Source organism: Rhamphochromis sp. 'chilingali' (assembly GCF_963969265.1).
Source record: "Rhamphochromis sp. 'chilingali' genome assembly, chromosome: 10".
Taxonomy (NCBI): Eukaryota; Metazoa; Chordata; class Actinopteri; order Cichliformes; family Cichlidae; genus Rhamphochromis; species Rhamphochromis sp. 'chilingali'.
Window position 1 is genome coordinate 38,423,758 of NC_137937.1, and position 14,068 is coordinate 38,437,825.

The following is a 14,068-nucleotide window of genomic DNA, read 5'->3' on the forward strand; positions in this document are numbered from 1 at the left end:
TCAATACCAGTTATTGATTACATCATTAACTGGCTGTTTAACAAGTTTCATGCAGAAGAATAAATTTGAGCCATTCAGCAAAACAAAGATGATTGAATCAACCTTGTTGGGTTCATATTCAGAGCGATCAGTCAGATCATCTTTACTTTGCATAACCCTTACCCTGCATTTTTGTTTTTTATTCATCTCAAACCAAATGATATTTCTACAAAGTGTGAGCAACAACAGAAAGCACCATAAAACATCCTCATCGCTCACACGAAGAGTCATTTTCCAGGCTGTTTAAACCTCCAAATAGGATCAGATATGAAATGTGTTCATTTAGTTCTGTTTTTAAAAAGATTCATTTGTTGTAGTTAATAAAAACTGTTTGAAAAGTCCTGATCAGCATTTTCTAAATGACAGAGTGAAACCAAGCTTCTCTCCACACTTCAGTTCAGAAAGGCAGCAGATGGGATAACTCTGCCTCCATCTTTACGTTGCATTTATTGTATTTATTCTTATAAACAGCAGCTCCAGCTGTGCTGTATGCTCGATTGTGTTGTTTTATGTATATCTGTTTTATATCATTGTGAAGCACTTTGTGGTTCTTATCCTGTAAAGAGTGCTTTATAAATGAGGTTATTATTAATATGTTTCATGGTTTTTCTCCAAGTTCAGATAAAAATCATGGCGACAGGATGTGATGAAGAGCAGGGGGAACAGAATCAGCTGCTCAGCCTCCATCATTCTCCACCCAGAGACTGATGGAGGCTGTCGATCAGTTATTGGACTAACATTGGATTTGAACTTCAACATTTTCAATATTGATTTAAAGCAGCTGAAAAAGGAGTAAAAGAGGAGGGACTGCTCAGTTATTGGTTAAAAAAAACATGAAACATGAATTATTTTATTGTTGCCATGGAGATTGGATGAGTCAAACAGTTTGAAATAAAATCCATGAAGGTGCTGCTCTCCCTACCTGCTGCACGGGGTGGGTTTTTTTTTCATCCAATCAGCATGAAGCACGAGGTGAGGCAACGCTCTGAACCAGCTCCCAGTCAGCCTGCACTTTATTCACACACAGAGCTTCTTGTAAGCACCAACACCTCCACCCAAGAGCTGGAATCCAGAAATATTCTGGTTTTCCTTAAATGTCACAATCCCAGAAACAAAAACACTACATGAGACACAAACTGTGCTGCTGATGAGAATGTGACACACACCACTCAGGTTATTAAAAGCTCACTGGAGAAAGAAGTCAGTAAAGCCTCAGCTCTGAGTTTGCAGCAGACCCATTCAGACAGATCAGCGTCACATGTTTGTCCCCACAGTGAGAGACGTCCATCAGAGGCAGAGTGAAGCAGAGGCGTGTCTGGCTGACGGTGGACGAGGAGAGAACATAACTGCTGTGATTATATTGCATTCTCTGACATACTAAAAATCTGCAGCATCAGCAGGAACTGAATCTGCATCAACATTTAGTTCAGATTGTTTTTTGTGCTCATTTGAATAATTCTATAGATGCTTGTGAAGAAAGTGCACAGTGTTAGATGATGCATATGATGCAGGTTAATTAACTACTATTTAACTGGTACATGAGCAATGATGCCGAAATCCAAAAACATTTTTATGTTTTTATTAATTAAAGCTGATTAAAAATAGGTAAGAAAGTAACCAATGGGATATTTTTGAGTCCAGCTCTCACACTCAGCTGTCGGTCTTTAAAAGGACTTGTGTCTCCTTTCATTGCTCATTGGCCAAAAAACATCTGGATGATCCCCGAGACGTCTGGGAAAACTTTCTGTGGGCTGACGAGACAAAAGCTGAACTGTGATTCTCGTTACATCTGGATCAAACTAACAGCAGTTCATAAAAAGATCACAACAACAGTCAGACATGGTGATGGTAGTGTGATGGGCTGGGCTGCTGCTGAATTCTGCTCCTGAATGTCTCCACCAGAAAAACCTGAAGGAGCTTCAACCATCACTTCCTGCTCTGCAGCTAAAGAGCACTTGGGTAATGCAGCAGGACGATGATCCAAAACCAGCAAATTCTCCTTAAAAAAAGTTTTTGAGTGTCTGAGTCCAGACTTAAATCAGATTAAGAAAAAAACCAAATGTTTTTTGACCACTCAGGGATCCTGCATTTACCTGCAACGATGCTGAGAATGAAAAGGCACCAAAAACACAAACCCACTCATGCTGCCACAGTATGACTCAAGAAACAAGTTCAAACTTTGCTTAAAATTCCAACCTTTGTTTTTATTAGCAACAGTTTCTTTAGCAGGACTTTGTTGTGCACATTACAATCACTAATTACCATAATACAGGTTATACACATTTTACCTTATAGACAAAAACTTATGCAAATCAAATATGTCAGCATAGGTGGAGCAGTTCATGTAATTTTGCAAGTTCAGTAATTTAAAAACACATAAATTCAGAGCTGAATGAAGATGTTTGACTTCATCATTTAACAACGATCAGAGCTGATTACAGAGAAAAACTGTTTACATTAATAATTAAAGAAAACACGGATAACATCTTAGTTCTGCCATAAAACTGGTGTAAATGATATGCAGATATGTTTTTATAATGAATAACTGCTGTGATATTTGGAGAGAACAGGTTAAATTATAACAAAATTAAAAAAATTATTTATTCATCATAAGTGAAAGAAAAATAATCATTAAGTTTTCTTTCACTTGTTTATTTATTCATCTTGTGTTTATTATTAATGACACATTTATGCAAAAAAAGCAAAAACAAAAAACAATCATAATCAAACCACAAATATTGACAACAGAACAATATATGAAAGAACATCAAGATTCCTTTTAACAACAATCTAATATTAAAAAAGAAAAAAAACATTTTGGTCAAATGGTGATTTTTACCAAACCAAAGAAAATCATCCACATGAGTAATTTTGCTTACATAGTGCAGATTAACGTGTAAATCAAAATGATTATTATTGGTTATGAGTGGAGTTAGTGGGCGGATGGCCACGCCCCTCCCTGAACCTGGTTCTGCTGGAAGTTTCTTCCTGTGAAAGGGAGTTTTTCCTTCCCACTGTCACCAAAGTGTTTGATCATCTGATTGTAGGGTTTCTCTGTATTGTTGTAGCGTCTTTTCGTTACCATATAAAGCCCCTTGAGGCGACTGTTGTTGTGATTTGGTGCTATATATATATAAATAAAACTGAACTGAACTATTTGAGATGATATCCAATCAGCAGCTTTTTCTGTGGTCGTGATGAACAATCATGTGTAAAACATGCAGAACAACAAGTCTGCACATGTTGTTTGTTTCTGTCCTCTAACAGTTAAAGAACAGCTGTAAAAGTGGATTTCTCTTTATAAAATGCTGCAGGTCGACGCGTCCTTGATCTCTTCATTCAAAATTTCTTGCATTAACTTATTTAGTTGTTCTTCATGTTCTTCCTGGAGGTTTTCGATCCCCTCTTCATTTGTCACAGATCTCATTTCTTTTTCATGTTTTTGCATTAAATTCTTGATCCTATTCGAATAGTCAGTCTTTTTGGTCACACGTCTCACTAAGTCGTAAATTTCCTTCTTATGTTCTTCCTTCTGAGCTGCTAAATCATCCACGTGTTTCTTCTGGGCTTGGTTGAACTCTTCAGCTTTCTTTCTGGCTTCCTGTTCATGTTTCTTCTTTAGATCATCCAGAGTTTTCTTATGAATTTCCTCCAATTCTTTTATTTCCTCTTCTCTTCTTCTTTGATCCTCTTCTTTATTGATTTTTTCACATTCCAGCTTTTCGTTATAATCTTCCTGTAGTTTTTCCATTTTTTCTTTCTCTTCCTCTCGTCTTTTGTCTTCGTCTTGTCGTTGTTTGTCCCACCATTCTTTCTGTTCTTTCTCCCACTCCTCTTGTTTTCTTCTCATCTCTTCTCTGGCTTCTTCCAGTTTTCTGTCCACATTTTCTTTTGCCTCTTTTTCTGACTGAATTTGTTTGTCCAGCTTTTCAAGTTCTGTTTCAAATTCTTGTCTGCGTCTTTCTTCTTCAGCTTCCTTTTCCCTTTTCTCCTTTTCCCTGATTTCCTGTTCCTGCTTTCTCTTCTCTTCTTCTTCTCTAATTTTATTTCTCATTTTTTCGAGTTCTTTTCCTCTCTGTATTCTCTCCTTTTCTCTTTCTTCATCCATTCTTTTCTTCATAGCCTCCATTTCTTCCTTATGTTTTCTTTCAAATTCTGCCTTTTGCTCCTGAATCTCTTCTTCCTTCTTCTTTAAAATCCTCAGCATCTCCTTCCTTATCGCAGTTTCAGCCTCTTGCAGCATCTCATTGGTATAGAAGCTTCCTCCATTGTCCTTCACCATGGTGTCAATCTTTGCTATCAGCTCACTGACTTGTGTGCGGTTTTGTTTGTCAGAGTTATTGAACACATGGTATCTTCCTCCACAGTCAGAGATCAGCTTCTTAAAGGAACTGTGACATTTCTTCTTGATGTAATCATCAACAGACTCTCCCTGACGCTCCAGTTCATCACCTCTGGTTAAAAGAACAATGGTGAACTTTTCAGAATTCTTCCCAAAAAATTTCTTGATGAGTTTCAGTGTCTCCTTCTCTTCTGCTGTGAATCTGCCGATCTCTACCACCAGCAGGAAGACATGTGGTCCTGGAGCCAGGAGACTGACACATTTCACCAGCTCCTCTTGAATTTCTTCATTGGACAAACTTGTGTCAAACAGACCAGGAGTGTCGACCACAACAACAGGACGACCGTTCACCTCACTATTTGCTTTCTGACAGCATTGTGTGACCGACATTTGACTTGATGCAGCTTCAAACTCGTCTCTTCCTAAAATGGTGTTTCCTGTAGAGCTCTTTCCACAGCCGGTCTTCCCAATCAGCACAATCCTGAGACAGTCTGAGTCCTGTTCTCCAACTTCACCACCTAAAACATGAAAACAAGAACAAGTTAACACTTGTATACTGGATTAAAACTCTGGGTCATTGGAAAATATCACAATCTAAACTGCTTACCAGTGACAAGTTTTAAGACTTTCTCCATTTGTGCGTGTAAAAATGTTGCAGTTGTATAACAGCACAGTTGTCCTGTAGGCTGACTAATTTTGTCCACAATCTCAAACATCTCTGGGATCTGCTGTTTGTTCTTGGTGTTGAGAACAACTGATCTTCCTCCACAGCTCTGGAGGAGCTTCTGGATGTTCTTATTTTCCTTTAAAAAGTTACCAACAGCTGGATCTGTAGGATCTGAGTCCACGGTGAACAGAATCATGGTGAAGTCATTGACTCGAGAGCTGAATGTGTTCTGGATGGTCTCTAACTCTCTCTTGTCTTCATCAGTGAGGGGAGCCACAGGTAGGACCAGGATGAAGGCATGGACACCCTCAGGATCACAGAGGGAGATACACTTGAATGATTCCTCCATCACTGCCTCCTGAGGTTTTCCATACAAGGCAGGCAGCTCCACCAGGGAAACCCAACGTCCACACACCTCTCCCTGATGTTTAACACACTCTGATGAGTTGGAGGCTGAATGAAGCTCAGTCTGACCTAAAATGGCCTTGGCTGCTGACGTCTTCCCTGCTCCTCTCCTCCCACACAGAACCAGGTTCAGACTGGACTTCAGATTGGGTTTAGCCTCTTCTTTTAACGTTAGATATTTTCCCCAGTTTTCACTCACCATCTCATTCATTTCTTCCATCAACTCTGAATAATCTGTAGCAGAACAATTTTTTTCAAACCAGTTCTGCCTTTGGTTGCAGTCTTCAATGAGTTTTTCCACTGAGTTATTGCCTTTCTCCTCTTTCTGTGTTATAATGACCATTGAGTGTTTAAGGGCATCTTGACCAAACAAGCTCAGGACCAAATTCAGAGTTTTTCTGTCCTCTTCGGTGAAATCAGAAGGTTTGACTAACAGCAGCAGAACATTTGGTCCAGGAGGACAGAGACTCACACAGCTCTTCATCACTTCGAACAGAGTTTTCACAGACAGACTGAAGATGTCGGGGGTTTTGACTACTGTTAACGGTTTCCCTTTCCACTCTCCAGAGGCAGCGCGACATTGCTTTCCTCCAAGGACTTTAGGCATATTAAACTCTTTCTTTCTAATGATGATCTTTTCGAGGGATGATTTTTTGTTCTCACTTTTTCCAAAAACCATTATCCTGAGTTCATGTGCTGAAAAACAAAGATAAAACTTGTAAATTACCTTTAAAATTGTGACACACAGACTTTTGTCACCACAGTTTTACTACATTCTGTTACAGGGTTTGAAACATTAATAAGATCACCTGATTGGTTAAATACCACCACCATTTACTTATTTTTCTTAAAACAGTTAGCTGATGATTGCTCACGATAACAAGAAAACTGCAGATGCACTCTCTACTCACAGCGCACAACCAGTATCACCTTTTAATATCATCTGCCCCTCTGTGAATCGCTGCCTTATCATGGTGGAGGGGCTTGTGTGTTTCAGGGATCCCAGGTGCTATGCTGTTGGGGGGCTTTTGCCACCTGGTTGTGTGTCCCATTACAAGTTGGCCCTGAGTGAGGGACCAGACACTAAGCCATTTAGAAGACCCTTATAAGACCCTTACCAGACCAAGGGAACAGTTTACCCTGTCAGGCATCCGGTTACCTGGGCACCATTTTGGAGCTAGGACATGGGAGGTGACCCGAGGGAGAGCATCTGGTGACTTGCCTTAGCCCATGGGGCCTGGCCGGGTGCAACCTGAAGAAGGAACATAGGCCCATCCTCCTTTAGGCAACCCATCTTAAGACGCCATAGAGGTCGGGTGCAATGTGTGTACTAAGAACGGAGACACTGGCAGACTGATCCCTGCTACAGAGACTGGTGTCTTGGACATGGACTCTCACCTCTCTGGTGGGGAAGGAGCCTGAGCTAGTGCATGAGGCCTGGGAATGCTTTGGTATTCCACCGGATAAGCTAGAGGAGTTGTCTAGAAAGAGCAAGGTGTGAGGTTCTCTGCTTAGGCTGCTGCCTCCAGAAACCAGAGTCTGGGGACAACAGGGACAAAGTCATCCCTCACCGTAGGTGAGGACACAGAGGCAGTTATACAACTCGTTGGTGGTAGAGCTCCTGGGGTGGATGAGGTTTCCCCTGAGTTCCTGAAGGCTCTGGATGTTGTAGGGCTGTCTTGGTTCACACACCTCTACAGGATCTCATTGAGAGCCTTTAGATTGGTAAGCCAGGGTGGGGGTTCTTATCCTCAACAAGGTGGACATAAGGGGGTGCTCCAACTTGGCTTGCAAAAGTATTCGACCCCCTTGAACTTTTCCACATTTGGTCACATTACAGCCACAAACATGAATCAGTTTTATTGGAATTCCAGGTGAAAGACCAACACAAAGTGGTGCACACGTGAGAAGTGGAACGAAAATCATACATGATTCCAAACATTTTTTACAAATAAATAACTGCAAAGTGGGGTGTGCGTAATTATTCAGCCCCTTTGGTCTGAGTGCAGTCAGTTGCACATAGACGTTGCCTGATGAGTGCTAATGACTAAATAGAGAGCACCTGTGTGTAATCTAATGTCAGTACAAATACAGCTGCTCTGTGACGGCCTCAGAGGTTGTCTAAGAGAACATTGGGAGCAACAACACCATGAAGTCCAAAGAACACAGCAGACAGGTCAGGGATAAAGTTATTGAGAAATTTAAAGCAGGCTTAGGCTACACAAAGATTTCCCAAGCCTTGAACATCCCACGGAGCGCTGTTCAAGCCATCACTCAGAAATGGAAGGAGTATGGCACAACTGTAAACCTACCAAGACAAGGCCGTCCACCTAAACTCACAGGCCGAACAAGGAGAGCGCTGATCAGAAATGCAACGTGGAATTCCAATAAAATTGATTCATGTTTGTGGCTGTAATGTGACAAAATGTGGGAAAGTTCAAGGGGGTCGAATACTTTTGCAACCACTGTATATGGGGATCACATTCCTCAACCTCTCCAGGAAAGTCTATTCCAGGATGATGGAAAGGAAGGTCCATGCTTTAGTCAAAACTCGGACACAGAAGGAACAATGTGGTTGTAGTCCCAATCATGGAACACTGGACCAGCTCTTAACCTCGCAGAGATATCTGAGGGTGCATGGAAGTTTGCCCTACTCGTCTACATGCGTTTAGTGGACTTGGAGAACGCCTTTGACCGTGTCCCTCAGAGTATTCTGTGAGAAGTTCTTCAGGGGTATGGAGTGTTTTGCCTGTTGCAGCAAGCCATTTGATTCTTCTACAACCATTGCTAGAGCTGGGTCCACACTGCTGGCAACAAGTCAGACTCCTGGTGGGTGTTGGACTCCAGCAGGACTGCCCTTTGTCACCAATCCAGTTCATTATTTTTATGGACAGAATTTCTAGGTGCAGTCCAGTGGTGGAAGGCACAAATTCGTCTCTGCTTATTTTTTCAGATTATGTGTTTCTCATCAGTTTGGCTCATCAGGTGGTGTCCTCCAGCTCGCATTGCAACAGTTCACAGCCAAGTGTGACGTGGCGAGAATGAGAATCAGCACCTCTAAATCAAAGGCCATGGTCCACAGTTGGAAGAGGATCTCCACCTTCTTTCAAACTGGAATCGTTCAAACCTGAACTGAAGTTGGAAAGTTCACAGCTAGACGCAGATGATCTCACCTCTCCATAATCCATGACTTTCTAAAATAGTTTCCTAGAACTGTTATCAAGCTAAACACCTTTCTTACCAACAGTACCTTAGGCTACGTCCACACGTACACGGGTGTTTTTGAAAATACGGTATTTTCTATGCATTTGGGCCTTTCATCTACACATTAACAGCATTCTGGGTCACTGACAGCTGAGATTTTAAAAAACTCCTGCCAGGGTGGAGATTTTCAATTTACTCACGCAACATCAAAGGTGTGCGCCGTTTTTGACGTCACGCTGTGCGCCACGTTATTGTTTACATGAGATGAATTTCAACAATGGCGGATAAAGACAAAATACTGTCTATCCGCTGTTAATCTTACTATCTGCAGTTTTCACAGGCTTACACACACACAGTTACTGTCCCTCCGTTAAGAAAGACAGAGGCGTCAGAGTGAACTTCGGACGTGGTTTCTACATTCAACACAGACGTTGTCACAACCCAAATCCTGACGTCCGTTTTGAATAAATGTAATATTTTTTCAGTTACATTTCTGTATGCTCTATGCATGTGGTTCATTCCCAACGTGTGAGTCTACACAACAGCCAAAATACTGTCTTTAGTTATTAACATTTGAAATAATGAAAGCACTTGCAAAGTAACACAAAATTAGCTGCCTTTCAGAAAAACAAAAACTTTTCAGAAGTACTGAAGGTTTTGTCAGGATACAAAGGCCTGTTTACTCTTTCCCTTCTATACTTCCGATTGGCCAACATTTCATTTTTAGCGTTTACATGTGGACGGGATTATATTTAAGAGTTGGATCATTTAAAAAAAAAGTCATCTCCAGGATTTCTTTCAGAAAGGTAGTGAGCCAGCAGTTGTCACGAGTTTCCAGACAGTTTTACAAACCTGACCATCAGATTATACTGTACAGAAAACACAGTTTTAGACTCACCGCCCCTAATAAGATCCACGTTGGCAGGGACTTTTTCTTCCTCATCTTGACTGGGTGAAACCGATGTTTCCTCACTGGAAACTTCCTCCCTCATGCTCTTCTTCACCACTGTATCTATGGCTGCTAACAGCTGCTCTTGTTCCAGGTTCTTCTGCCACAACAATTTTTCTCTACATTTCTTGATAATCTCTCCTAACTGTGGATGCTGCTGATACTTTTCAATGGAACTTGAACTCTTGTCTTTGGGCATTATCAGAGCCAGTGAACGATCAAATGATGGATCACCAAAGAGTTCAAGGACCATTTGTAGCCTCTGTCTGTGATCCTCAGTGAAGTCTGCAGGCTGGAGGACCAGCAGAAACACATGAGGTCCAGGAGCAGAGAGTCTCACACAGTCCTCAACTTGTTTCCTCAGATCTTCTGGGGAGATTTTAGCCGACAGCAGATCTGGAGTGTTGATGAGATCGATTTCTTTCCCCTTCAGCTCCCTTTTGACTCTCAGACAGAGGTCTGCTTTATCCTCAGAGCTGAACACAGTCACTCCCAGTATGAAGTTGCCCACTGAGCTCCTCTTAGACCAGCTGTTCCCCAGCAGAACGACCCTCAGCTCAGACACTGAAAAATAAGTTCAGTTACTGAAACACTGAGTTTATTTTAAACACACGTTTTTAAATTATTCATTGATTTTTTTGTAGAAATAATAATATTAATGTCTCATTCTGTGATGTTTTAACCACATTTTCTTCTCCTTTTGTAAAAGAAATGAAACGATTATGCTCTTCAGTCTAAAACAGTTTAAACATGTAGGAGACGAAAGTTAGCCTGTTAATGTCTAATATTTTATCCATGTTGTAAGATATGCATATTGGTAATAATTTAGATTCCAATGGTTATAGATAAGGAAACACTTAAATAAATGGGGAAATTCATTTTACTTTAAAATCACATTTTAGCATCATTTTCATGGTTATTTAGTGTTTTTCTACTTTTTTAGTTGCTGTTGCTTTAATCCGCTGTAATAACGCCCATGCTGGGCAGTCGGACCTCTGCACTGTGGAGGCTGTAACCAGTGTTGGGGAGTAACGGAACACATGTACCACCGTTACGTATTTAAAATACAAAATATGAGTAACTGTATTCCGTTACAGTTACCGTTTAAAAAGGTGGTATTCAGAATACAGTTACTTTGTTGAAATTAATGGATTACACGGCCGTATTTTCCTGTGTCATAAGGCTCTGTCCTCTCTATATTTGGTAATATTTTTGGTGAGTGCGAGGGAGGGAGAAAAAGGAAAAGTACAACTTGTCATGGAGCAGAAACGGGAGCTGGAAGCATGTAAATATAATAACAACCACTGCAGCCTGACGAGCCCAGCTGTGAGTAAGCTATGAAGACTCGACTGTACGCTGTGTTCCTGTTTCCTCTGAAACAATAAGTCCTGTTGCAGCAGCCTTTCAACGCCTCTCTCTGTCTCTGCTAGCAAAGTTGACCCAGACAACAAAGCAAAGCTAGTTTTCAGCTACGAGCCCGACACGAACCCGACGTATCAGCCAGAGGTCCCTTTACTACGGTTCGGAGCCGCGGACCTGTTTTATATACGCGCCGAATAGTTTCTATACGAGATCACTGCAAAAAGTGCAGCCTTACCTAATGTCCACCTGCTGTTACTCATTTATATCAAGATTTAAACATCTAGCTGGTGTTGGTGTGGAGAGTAACCTTCAGTAATAGTAATGAATCACACAGCAATAGTACATTCATTATCATGCTTTTTACAAAGTAATCCAAAGTATTCAGAATACGTTAGGAAATACATTTTGGGACATGTAATCTGTAATCTGTAATCTGTAGTGGAATACGTTTTAAAAGTAACCTTCCCAACACTGACTGTGGCTCGCTGTGGAGTCAAACAGTTTAAATAATTTTGTCGTGCAGCGTACAGCGACATTCATGTGAGTTCAAGTTTGTGGAAATTAATATTTGTGCGTTTGTTTTCAGCTACAAAGCAACTTTTGTGGATTATTTCAACTGCACAAGGACACGTGTACGGCTTCACTACCAGCTGGTGATTTCCACGGTCACTGAGCATTTTTACTCAATTTCTTCAAAAATATTAACAGTATGAACAAAACAGAAATATACATCTTTATTTAATCAATTTAATTTCCCATTCAATGCATTCAAGATTTTGACCTGTAACTACTGGACTCATAAATAAGCAGGAAATCAGGCTGCAGGATTTAATAGATGCTTCGTTCTCTCTTTAAATAAGAAAGCTCCTGGCAGAACATTTCATTCCTCTAATCCACCAGCTTCTCTTATTTTATTCATGATATGAAATGTTGTTAGTTTGACTTACAGTCCTCAGACTCTGAGCTGCTGTGTTCTGGTTTGTTAAAATCATCATCTGCAAAAATACAGAAACATGAATCAGTGCTCCAATTTACAATTTCAGGCTGAAAACACAAGAATCTACAAATGCTACGGGAATAAAGTTTAAAAAAAAAAATTTCAGTTTAGCAAAAGTAAGTTTAGTTTGTTAACTGCTCTGGCATCACCTTTACACAGACAGTTTCAACACATACGGATCAATATTTAATCCAAGCTGTCAGAGCTCACAGCTCACATCAGTACAAAATGAAAATGATCAAAATTAAATCATCAATCATCATAATTCAATTAGCTCATTAAATGTTATTTCCTCCTAAAATCATTTATGTTCAGTGAAGATAAGTAAATAAACACTCTGTGTGTGTGTGTGTGTGTGTGTGTGTGTGTGTGTGTGTGTGTGTGTGTGTGTGTGTGTGTGTGTGTGTGTGTGTGTGTGTGTGTACATAATCATTGCTTGGGCATCAGTGAAAGCTCAGACTTTACAGTTCTTGTAAGACGATCACTCGCCTGGCTCGCCAACACCGAAGCTGCTGCTTAGCAGGTTTTTCAGTCCCTGACTGCAGTTCAATGTGAGTTTGAGAAACTTTATGGACGTCACATTAGTGCATTAGTGTAACACATAACACAACTTGTGCAATCCATAGCAAGTTTCTTGAAACGCCTCCTTGAGCAGGCGTTCATGCAAAGCCAACAAAGGTTCATCAAAGGGCTGCACTCTAACTCAGCATCACAGCTCGACTCAGCGGCTGCTTCAGAGAGGATAAAGCTCTGCCTGTACCAGCTTCAGGTTATTCAGAAATTTAAAGCAGCAAATTATAATGCTGAGTGTAAATGTGTGAATCACTCCTGCAACCTCCGTCCTGGAAAAGTTCAGTGACGAGTCTCTTCTCTCTGGTTGAAGCTGGTGGTTTAGTGTGCAGAGTCTCAAGTTTCATTTGGAGCTGATTTATGTGCTGAACATAAATGTTTTTTATGTTTGTTTTTAACAGAAAACTAATTCAACAAAAAGTGGAAAAAAAAACTCATCATATTTCTTTTTCTGTTTACAAAACAGAGAATTATTATTATTATCATGATGTGGGGTTTTTTTTTTTCTTCCAACAGGTGAACAGGTGTGTTGCATGGTCAGAATCACAGTAAGTTACCAAAAGCCAACAGTGCCAACCAATTTTCACACTCCTGTCAGTATAAAGAATGAATCTGATCTCAGCAGGCTGCAGGTCTCACCTGCAGTCTGTCTGGACTCACCAGGTGCTGCTGCCATCATGTCACTGCTGAAAGTCCACCGACTGACTGACCTGAGAGAGGAAAAGATGCTTTTAGGCTCTCTTGTGCTAAACTTGCTTATACAGACACATGCAGTATCATACAGTAAGTCTCTGGATGAGCAGTGAATACTAAATACTTTACACTGTGTCCCCAGAACTCCAGAAAAACAATGGTCTGCACAGCTCAGATGCCAGAAACACAGTAAGCTGTTGTGCATCAATTATTGAATTATTATTTTGTAACTTTGATGTGTTTCTCTGGTCTGTTGTTCAGAATGACGCAGACAGACAGCAGCTACGTCAAATCTCCAAGCAAAGCCTTACAGTCCACATCAAGACCTTGAAAAGCTCATCCATGCCTTCATTACTTCGAGACTAGACTATTGCAATTCTCTGTTCATGGACCTCCAATTCTCTCTCCTCCAGCGTTTAGTTCAAAACGCCTCTTAACTGGCACCAGAGGGCATGATGACATCACTACTGTTCTAGCCAAGCTACACTGGCATGTCCGATGTCAGATTCCATTCAATCGTTTAAATCGCGCTTAAAAACTCACCTGTTCCATCTAGCGTTTGAAGCAAATTAGTTTGGACTTCCTCTCGGTCTGCAGTTGTGCTGTGTAACTGTAACTGTAACTGTAACTGGTTTTAATTGTTTTTAACTGTTTTTGTTGTTTCTGTTTTGCTACCTTGTGTGAAGCACTTTGATGCACACTGTCCTTTTTAAATGTGCTATAGAAATAAAACATTGATTGAGTTAGCAAACTAAAGTTTTTCTTCACAAGCACTGAAAACATTCATGCCAAGCTTCTAAGCAGTCATTGTGTGTTATACGTTTCCTGTCATTTGTTTCA

At 40.7% G+C, this 14,068-nt stretch overlaps 1 protein-coding gene across 1 annotated transcript; it reads right to left on the reverse strand.

Moving 5' to 3' along the window:
* Nucleotides 1-3,337: 3,337 nt before the first annotated feature.
* LOC308404380 (uncharacterized protein) lies at nucleotides 3,338-13,211 on the reverse strand (the record flags this gene model as incomplete). Its single annotated transcript, XM_080894403.1, has 5 exons — nucleotides 3,338-4,899; nucleotides 4,989-6,149; nucleotides 9,556-10,170; nucleotides 11,916-11,963; nucleotides 13,175-13,211. 5 exons carry the CDS (start codon nucleotides 13,209-13,211, stop codon nucleotides 3,338-3,340), a joined length of 3,423 nt encoding a protein of 1,140 aa, XP_080750529.1.
* Nucleotides 13,212-14,068: the final 857 nt, after the last annotated feature.